Here is a 10068-nt window from a genome sequence, read left to right as displayed (position 1 = left end):
TGTATAAGCTTAATATATTCTCAGGCATCTTCTCTAAGTAGCTGCTTTATATTTTTAGTTGAATCCAATAACCCATCAAGCAGATATTAAGGTACATTTATGACAATACATGGATGCTTAGATAGATAGATATTTCAGACATGAAAATTCTTATGGTTGGTAAAGGAAGTATAATACTTTAAGAGATTTTAAAGTAGTTATTTCCTGATCTCTTTTTTCTCCAAACATTAGACGAAGTTGCATTGTTTACAAAAATTTATTCATACAAATTTTACACACTTTATATAACAGTTATCAAAGTCCTAGTTATAGATATCATGTGTGTAATAATACTTGGTTAAGATGTTTTTATAATCATTTGCACACAAAATAAGAACTTCAAGACTAACATCTACCTAAATTATCACTATATATTATAAATCTGCTCCCGATTAGTAAGGCTCTTGGCATTTCTAAAAAGTATACAAAAGATTAAACTGGATGATCACTGTAAATGCTTGCAACTAGCCACGAAAACACTAAATTAGACTTCACAAATAAAAAGATAACTAGAGCCCTAGTTCACCACTAACAGCTGACACAAATACAGAAAACTCTGCCCAATATCCAAGAAACAAATAATTAAGACTAAAATGCAAGCCGATGTGTTGCAGCATTGTAGGGCCACTAAATAGCCATCTGTGATTCGTGGCGATTTAAAAGGCGAAGAAAGGCACTACAGCTGCAAACTGCGTCCCCGCGTCACATTGCCTGAGGAGACTGCAGAATTAAAGATTGATCCAGTAGACAAGACTCGGGCATAGATCGAATGCCTCTGTGCTTTCACTGTTTGCAATGTGATCTCCTGGCAGCATCCATCCCGCCTGGGAATGCAAATCCAATTCTGTTTTCTTTGATTTATGACTTCATACTGATCAAATCCATAAAGGAAAAGGAAAGGTCCTTTAAACGGTACAAGCGAATGTTTAATCTTTTCTCATTCTTCTTTCCCCCCATCCAAAAGAATTTGTGCCTGAAATTTGGGAGTTTGGCTGGTTTGCCTGTTGTTGTTTCATCTAGTTGTTGGGTGCCAGTTCTTTTGTTTCTAGAGATTACTCAATATGTTCAAAAAATTGATAGGAAACAGACAAACATGCTTTCTGTAACCAAGAAAGGATACAAAGGGAAGTTCTCAGGGTCTGTTAGAGCTTGCTTACCTTATTCTTGACCACAAATATACAATAGTACTCATACATAAGATGAGGTTTAAATGATTTATCAGTTATTAAAACTGAGCAACATGTGAACACTACACATTCTGATATGACAAAGGTTGGTTTTATGAAATAAATTTTACTAAGCAATAAGCCATAATGTAGAAAAATACATTTTACCTACAAACTCAATAAACAAGAAACAAAAGATTCATATTTGGTGCATAATTAATTAGTGATTAACTACATAGTGTTTCCTAAACTTTACAGTAAGTGCTTGCATCAAACAACAAAAAAGTAAGGGACATTCACAAGTTAAAGAGAAGTGAATGGAAAATGGTGAATGCACTTAAACAGCGCAAGAGTGTAGGAAAGAGGAGTCTTCAGAAAAAAAAACACAAAACAAAAAGGTGGCTCCTACAGAGAAGGGTTCAAAGGGGAGGATCCTGGCCATTTCACAAGATGAGAAGCATGGACAGCACTGGAGAAAAACACATTGTACTTTGCATCCATTTCCAACACCCAGCACCCAGTCAGTCAGGCTGGTGACCTAAGGTGGGGACTCGGCTTAGCCACAGCATCCCAGAGCTGGGGCAGCCCCAAAACAGTCCCTTTCCAGGGTCCTCCTCCTACCGCCTTATGCTCTGCCTCTTTCACTTTGCATTTCTTTCACCTTGTTATAATTGTCCTAACCTTGGGATATTGGGTTTCCGGGAAGTACAGAAAAGGGAGCTTCCTACCCAAGTCTCCTTTCTCTGTACAATCTCCCAACTCTTGCCCCATGGAGTGGAGTGAACTCGGGAGAAGCACAGTTTAGATAGAGCTGTGGTTTTATCAGGAGAATTTCCTTCTGAGCTAAGAGTCTAAAGAGAGACAAATACACATAAAAGTAGAATTAAAGAAAGCAGAAGTATTAGAATTGTCACCCAGCAAGGGGGACAGTGCCTAGTTGAGTTGGGCTGGGATTGAAGCAGCCTGCCCCAGAGACTCACTGCAAAAAGAATGTCCTATAGCAATTCTTCCAAATCATTACCTCAAAATCTCCCTGGAGCAGGGCATCATTGTTTATGTACATTAGCAAATGGTCAGCAGTAATATCTTCAGGCCTGTCGTGGATAAAAATACTATCCTTTTAATTCCAGTTTACAAAAATAGGAGTAATATTCTAAACAATGATTGTCTATTTTTCTATTTTATATAAATACATAAACAGATCAGGTAAATTTTCAATCCTTGTGCACACTTTGTATGAACTGCTCTCTATTATACTTATATATATTCTTAAATATATATATTTATAATATATATCAATAATTGGTCCACAAAGTATATCTGTGCATTCTCTAGTGCTTTGTAAAAAGAAAAACAGTATTATCAAAATATTCATTTAATGGCTTCACTTCATACATAAGTACATGTTTGGAAAGAACACATGAGCGATGACTTCAGTTTGTTGGGAAAATGACTTTTCATTGTGTCAGGGTTGTATACACAGGGTAGTTGGTAACTCATCGCTACAAATATGCTATTCGGCGTCCTTTGTTTTTAACTCTTTGCTTATACCTTTTCCCTAGGACAGCAGCCAAGTATTTCTTGACAGCCATTTGTTTCCGGTAGCGGCTGTAGCTGTCCGTGAAGATTCCGTCTGAGTGGCGCTTGGAGAGCGGATCTGAGTCTTCCTTGGTGTCGCCGCCTTGAATCCCGCTGCAAGGACAGGGGTCGGGAAGAGGGTGGCAGGGCAGGAGACACAGGTTCAATAGCTGCGGGGAGCAGGCGGGCCCCACCCCACGCAGGAGCCTGCAGTAATGGTAAAGGCTCTCACTGCTCTCAGCACCGCCTTCCCTGCCAGTAAGAGCCAGCCGAGTGAGAGCTGCGACGGAAACCCTTCATTCCTCCCTCCCCACTGAGTTCCCCATCACCAAGGATTTCCTGGCAACAAGTTCTCACAGGAGGGGCCCAGTATGAGATCCTAGCCAAATGCACACAATTATAGCCTAACCCCTGTCCGTGAGATATGATTATCCTGTCCATGCGTTTACACTGAGTTGTCCTAACAGAAAATAACGAAAAGCTCTAAATGCCACACCGGCTGCTGCCATGGAGTTTACATGGGATCCGCAATTCCTACCTAGTCAGACACAAGCACTCTCCTTTCGCACGCTAAGTTGAAAAACGTGACAATAATACAAGTCGACAGACTGCAGGCAATATTTTTCATCACATGAATTATTCATTACGAAAAATGTAATCTGTTTCCCCATGGGCTTTATTAAAATGCTGCCTTCTGCTGAGATATGCTACATGCCAGCCCTTTGCTCTGGGTACGTCTGGCACAGGCAAAAATTGTTTCCCTACGTGTCCAAATTTGAGGGTTTGTTGGTTGCAAGTTGAATTAACAGTAAAAAAAAATTTTTTTTAAACTGAAAGGAAATTACAGCAAATCGTCCCGGGAAGCTTGAAGGTTTTGAATGACTGAGAGAGCTACTTTCTTTCCTTTTTCTTTCTTTTTTTTTTCTTTTCCTTGCTTTTTAAATTCAAAACAGATCAAACTCCGCGGTTTTCCTGCCCTCTCCTTTTTTCTCCTGGATCCGAGCTCTCTCCTCAAACTTCAAGTGCTGCCTCGGCACCTTTGCCTGTGGCCGGGGACCCGCTCTGCACACCACGCAGACCCTGTGTCGCAGACGCAGACTCGCCCTTGGTTGGCCGCACGTGCACGCAGAACGTAGGGCCGCACCACCCCCCACACCTCCGCGCGTGCGCTCCGAACCGAGACCCACCCCGGCGCGCGCGCGCCGTCACGCGCCCGTTAACTCTTTAGAAATCTCTTACCCCACACCCTTGGCCACAAGCTTCTGCAGTAATTTCTTGCGGGACAGCTGGTCCAGCACTTTGCGGTAGGCCTTGTTAAGGATCACGTGAGCGATATCTCTAACGGAGAAGCAAAGTGCACATCCAGGGTCACTGCTTCCGTCCCCCAGTGGCTGGCCATGCCCTCCGCTAGGCACGCTCGCTCTTTGGCGCTCCAAGAGGCTGAAAGGAACCCCCACCCCCCGCCGCCCCCTGAGTCCCAGAACTCCCGAATAACTCTTTGGGGATGTTCCCATAAGTGACTGCCAGGAACAGAAGTTCCTCATGCCCTCCTGGGTGGTAGGTGTGGAGACTGCGCTCCCCTCCGGCTGGGTGCGCATTCACTGCCATCCCTTGACCACAGACCTTTCGGTCACCACGCGGCCCTCCTGTTCACACAGACCGGCCCGCTGCTAACTTTCTGTCGCTGTCGTGGAAACCAGGGAGAAGAGAGCCTTGAAGGCTTTTATGAAAAAGAACCTACGGGGCACAACACCCTACCCCTCCCACCACCTCAGTCCTAATCGGGTGGTACGTACCTAATCTCCCCGGGGTGGTTGAGCACTGCGGCAGCCCGCGGCACGGAGGCGGGGCTCTCTACCCCGGGTGGCTCCAAGTCAAAGAAGTTCTGCTGCTGATTTCCGTCCTCGTCGTAAGCTTCGTCGTACGCCTCGTTCTCCGACCTGCAGGGGTAGCGGGTGTCAAGGAGTGGTCAATACAATTGCCTCCTCGGCTCTGCAACATCCCCCCAAAAATGGGCTGGCTCTGATTTTCCTTCCTCCCAAAGGCCTCCCATGGAGAACTGCCTCTTCTTCCAGGACTGGGGTTGGGTAGGAGTAAAGAGGAGGAAACTGCATCCAAATGAAATTCCCACTCCGTGAGGCGGCTCTCCCAACCCTCCACTCCCGGGTGATGGGTCGTCCAGCAGGGCTGCGGCCTCGGGCACTGGGAAGCCGAGGCATCTCCGCTGACCGCGCACACCTAGCTTCTGAAAAGGACCGCCCCTACATGCAGCAGCAGGCGGGAACGAGAAAGGCCCTACGAGAGGAGGCGCTGGCCAACGCGAAGACCCGATAGGGGAGGCCAGGAGCGAAACAGAAAGGATGGATGGATGGGGTGTTCAGCTGCCAACTCCGGTAACCACCCCCACCTAGCTTCTGAGCCCAGGGGAGCCCTTCCCCGCGCAGATGTAGGTCACGGAGAACCTCCAGCTTCTATTTTAGGACGGAGAGGATCTGGCAGGGACACATATACTAACAAATGCCTCTAAACTTAGTCGGCTTGGCGGCGGCTCATTCTGTTGCGTATCCATGCCCTCCGTTGGCTCTCGCCCAGGGAAAAGGCCTTTGAAAATAGCTGGGGGTAAAATGGGGCTTTTAAGTACACTAAATAAATAGTTCTCGATAACGTGTTAGGAAAGGCGGGGCGGCCGGACCACAACTCAACCTTGGGTATCAGAAAAATTGTCAACAGGGAACCGAGAACCGTGAAGAGCGCAGGGGCCTCGCAGTCGCCCTTGCCTACCGCCTCTAACCTAGTTAGGACGGGGAGAGGTGGGTTAAAACAAAAACTCCTTGCTTTGGGCCGCTAGAGACACGGAAAGCTGCCGGGGCAAGTCACGCTCTCTAGGAGGGATTAGATAGAGTCTTTACTCCTTCATCCCTGGAGAGGTAAGGGCAAGGCAAGCACATCCCTTCACCGCCTCGCACCCAGCCATTTCCAGGCGACGCGGCTCTGCCCCGACCCTCTGGCCGGAGCCCTCAGGTCTTGCTGGCCATCTCCACCCTTCGGTACCCAGATGCAGGCGTCCTAATACTAAAACCAGAATCTATCTCTTGGGCCAAATCAAAAGTCAGCGGCCCCTAAGGCGCGTTTTGGGGTACGGCTCGGAGAAGCAGTTTTGCAGGCGTAACTCTCGCTTCTCGCTCCTGGCTGCCAGTAGCCGGGTGCACCGCAGAGTGCGAACGCAGCGCTGCAAAGCAAGCTTACGCTATCTGGCTGACCCGCCAGGCACTCTGGGACTGAGGCAGGGAACGCGACTGATCAGAAACCAGGATTAAGAAGAAAGCCCAGGTTGTCCAGCCTCGGGCGAGGAAGGCTTTCCTGGTCCTGCCTGCTTACTTGCTTCCACTTCCTCTTTCCTCGCATCCCTTGCACCGGTTTTCTCCCCCTCCCTCGCAGACTCGTTCTTCCTTCTCTCAGATCGCTTTTCCTCAACAGTACCCAGCCAACACTCCTCCTCCCCAAGACAGCCTGAGACTCAAAATGCAGTTGGAGAATGTAGAACTTGAGAGAAAAGTCCTCCAGGGAAAGAATTTGAATTGAGGTGAGGGCGATCCCTCCACGATAGTGCGAAACAAGCTGGAACAAAGCAAAGTCCCTAGGAGCTTCACGCTCAATCTTCCAACCTGGCTCCCCAAGCCGAGGTTCTCCTAACTCCAGCTGAAAATAGGAAAAAGTCTAGCTCTGGGCCATGCCCTGCCCTCCTCTTCCCGCGGGCGGGGCTGGGGGTGGATAGGTTTCACCAGCCCAAAGAAGCGTTCAGGTTCCACCCGGGACCTTTGGCTGCCTTGGGCTGGGGGAGGAGCGCCAAGTCGAAGTGGAGTCTGACCGGCCCTCGGGCTGAGCTGGGGCCAGGGACCTGCCGCCCTACCTAGGCTGGCGGCGGAGGCGCTCTGGAGCACTTAGGGATATGGTCAGAGCCGGACCGAGGAACCGCAGGAGGAGGATCATGAGGCACTGTCGGAGGAAGAGAAGCCCACCCTCAATTCATCCGGACAGCCAGCACCTACCTTATCCCAGGGAACTGGAGTCCGGTGGTGTCAGGTGAGCAGTACACGCTGCTGTGCATTATTATCCCGTAGACCAGCAGGGCCAGCCTTGCTCCGCTACACATGGTCGTTCTGTTCAGGAACGGGAAAGAGGGCACACAGCCGTCAGAATGCCCCTGGCCTTCCACCCTCCAGCCCCAAGAACTCCCGGAGATGGGGGGAGGGACTGAGCGGAAGGCTCCCAGTGTTGAATACCCCTCAGTGATAGCCCGAGCTCGCCCTGCCTCGCTGTATATAGTTAGGAAATATAGCGAAGGAACGCTAACTAGTACCCTCATGCCAGCAAAAGCAATCAAGTGAGCCGTTTGGTTTGGTGAGACTCCCGCACCCCTTTTTCATTCAACTCTTACCACTGCTAGCAGAGGGTTTGGTGCCAAGTAGGAAGGTGACCAAAGGGTTCCTCCAAGTTTCTGCGCTGGAATCACAACCCAAAAGGAATCGCCGTCTGGTGTTAAATGTCTGAGGAGAAGCCGTAGGAACGAACGGGAGCAGCAGGAGGAGCTGGAGGACTTGTTTGCTGAGGCCAGTATTCTGTTCAAAAGTTTGTAGACGCACAGAACTAGGAGGCAGCGTGATACCGAGAGAACGGAGCGAGCGAGGAGAAAGATGTAGAAGGAAGAAACCGGAGGCGACAGGCTAAAGTGGCGGTGGAGGACAAAGTGGCCCAGGTCCACCAGGAGACAGGAGTGATTCAGGAAAAGAGAGAAAGTCAAAGAAGGAGAGGAATGGAAGAGAGGGCCAAGGCGAAGCCGGCGTCTCAGGGAGCCACCCGGTCAGGCAGCTGCGAGAGTCGGCAGCGCCTTCTCTGCTCTGAGGTCCCTCTGGCTGCGTCTGAAGCTGCGGCTTTTTATTCTACTGCCAGTGGTTACAGGGGTGACCGTCCCTCTGCTCCTATTTATATATGCAGTGGGCAGAAATCTATCTGAACATGGTTTTAGAAGAGACTTCTTTGTCAACATCTGTCTGCCTATGGCCTTTAAGTACAGACTATTTTGTTGCACTGTTGCGCTCATGAAATGACTTCCTTTTTTTTCAGTCACGCAATGATCGGGTAACAGAAAAAGACGTCAGCATCCTAGTCCCTCAAGGAACATATTAACTATTCTGTGCTTTCCTCTTGGATGATAAGATCCGGAGTCATCCACTTCTCATAAACACCTTCACTCATACAATCCAATTTTTAAGAAGTCCAATTATTTTGATGGTTTTCAATTTTTCCCATTTCTCAAAGATGGGTAAAGAATTCATAGAACTTCGGGCATGATAAAAGTCATATTTTTAACGACATCCCTATTATTTCTCTTTACTTTTCATCAACCTCTAGCAATCAGAGCTCTGGTCTCTGAAATTAAACACCATCAAGCTCTCCTATTAATAAATTTAATTTAGATCTCCTTGTTTCTTGCATATGTTCTTTCAGACAGACAATTAAATGTGGAAGTCGTTTTGTTTTTAAAGGGAAGTCTTGCAGGATTTTCAGTAAATTGCTAATGAGTCTGCTTTCTTGACAGCCTGACTATGAGTAGATTGATTAGAGTTAAAGCTGAATCCAGAGCATGGCTCTGAGTGCTGAACCCGTCTGGTCACAGATGTTATAAACAGTGAAAATTGCCCCTGATTCAATTTTTCAACACAGCCTCTAAATCTGGGGATATGGCAGGGGTACCATTAATGTGGCAATCCATTGCCCAAGTACCCCATTGTTCAGATACACTCCCCCCTTTGCAGTATCCATAAATGCACTTAAAGCTGAGAATGGCCCAACTCTTTTAGATTTCAATAAAGGGCATTCTCTGTCTCCTCCTACTCTAGATGACCTATTTGGACACTTATATTTTTTGTGGCTCTCACTGATTTGAAGAATTGAAACCGTGAGATTGTGCTTCCCACAAAAATTCACATTTTAAGTATTTTGGAGTGAGAAATATTTACCCCTTTATTTATAACTTAAGTTTGTTTAGAGAAATGCCTACATACTGGTAAAGCATGAAGATTCCCAGTACAAATTTACTTGCTGAGGGTTTCTAGCAGAAGTCCCTCTGTTGGTAACAGTAATTTTTTTTTTTAACTGAAAATGGCATGGAAAGAGGAAAGTAATAAGAAAAAAAAACAAAACACATCCACCCAGAGCTCTCCCCTCCAGACTTCCAAGTAATTTAAGAAAATTTGTAAATTTCTGCTCCAGTAAAAGAACTCGGATCTATTTTTTTCTAAAAGGAAATAGAACCATCAATAACCATTAGTGTGTGCATGCTAATTATTTTGATCTTAAAAATTCGAGGAAATGGCAATTTAGGAGGAGTGTTTCCTGTTACTATGATTTGGATCTAACCTTTAAATAAGCTATATTAGTTCTGCATGCTTTTCCTGAGACAAAATTATAATGATTCTTCCTTCAATGCCTTTCTGGCTCTCTTACTGAGATTTATTTCTGCCTCCAGGAAGACAAAGTTTTGCTTATCCTTTGCCATTATTGACCAGAAACTGCCTACTTCTTCTTAGTTTATTCCTGGGGAGGCCCTAGAATGCTTGCCTATAATAAAGCTTCAAACCACATCTATCGCAAAACAAATGTATCCCTTTGTCTCCACTGCATATGTTCACTGATTTATGCTGGAGTATTTACATGTGTGTGTTCCATGTTCAGCTCTGCCTCTAGAGTAGCTCAGGAGCAAAGAGCCGGAGGTGAACATCACCCAATAATCAAACAGAGAAGATATCTTTCTTACTAAAGCATCCAAAGCTATTACTGACTCTGGCTTTCCTGTCTTCCGCCTTGCTTCACGTCAAAGATGAATTCCATTAAAATCTTTACTCTTTCCTCCCACGCGAATTCTGAAATGAGTTCAGTCTGTAGAAAGACTTGAAAATTTCCAAGACTCCTTGTACAAATCTACTACTCAACTTTAGTAAAGGGAGCCACCATGTGGGGAAGTTTGTTGACTTCATGGCCTATTAAAGGGGGAAAACTACAAACACCATTAACTTAGTGGAGAAGATGGAACTGCCGACTCCACAGGCCCTCAAGACTGAACTATGCCCTTGGCTTGAAAAAGCTGTGCCACCTACCCTCTTCCCAATGAAAGCAAACTCAGTTCGGAACTAAGGGACCTGCTCTTCTCCACAACTACTCACCTCAAGGACTGAACCCATTCTGTGAAGTGAAAGACTAAGCAGAGAATTTATTTTGCGGTTTT

The 10068-nt window shown here is 46.6% G+C and overlaps 1 protein-coding gene across 1 annotated transcript; it reads right to left on the bottom strand.

Moving 5' to 3' along the window:
• Nucleotides 1-307: 307 nt before the first annotated feature.
• ADCYAP1 (adenylate cyclase activating polypeptide 1) lies at nucleotides 308-7843 on the bottom strand. The gene is made up of 5 exons (XM_090285135.1): nucleotides 7222-7843; nucleotides 6833-6943; nucleotides 4580-4723; nucleotides 4023-4121; nucleotides 308-2897 (listed from the first exon to the last, which is right to left on the bottom strand). The coding sequence occupies exons 2-5, from the start codon at nucleotides 6934-6936 to the stop codon at nucleotides 2708-2710; spliced, it is 537 nt and encodes a 178-aa protein (XP_090141261.1). The 5' UTR covers nucleotides 6937-6943; nucleotides 7222-7843; the 3' UTR covers nucleotides 308-2707.
• Between the last annotated feature and the right edge of the window lie 2225 nt (nucleotides 7844-10068).

This window comes from Furipterus horrens, unplaced genomic scaffold (assembly GCF_987537825.1).
Source record: "Furipterus horrens unplaced genomic scaffold, mFurHor1.1.pri manual_scaffold_8, whole genome shotgun sequence".
NCBI classification, from domain to species: domain Eukaryota; kingdom Metazoa; phylum Chordata; class Mammalia; order Chiroptera; family Furipteridae; genus Furipterus; species Furipterus horrens.
Note: the sequence above shows the minus strand (reverse complement) of the source record. Positions and strands in the feature narration are given on the sequence as shown.

Coding starts and splice junctions, on each gene's coding strand:
- ADCYAP1 (XM_090285135.1), bottom strand. CDS start 6,936: ATGTGTAGCGGAGCAAGGCTGGCCCTGCTGGTCTACGGGATAATAATG. Junction 4,122..4,579: donor AACCACCCCGGGGAGATTAG/GTACGTACCACC, acceptor CTTCTCCGTTAG/AGATATCGCTCACGTGATCC. Junction 2,898..4,022: donor CTTGTGGCCAAGGGTGTGGG/GTAAGAGATTTC, acceptor CTGTCCTTGCAG/CGGGATTCAAGGCGGCGACA.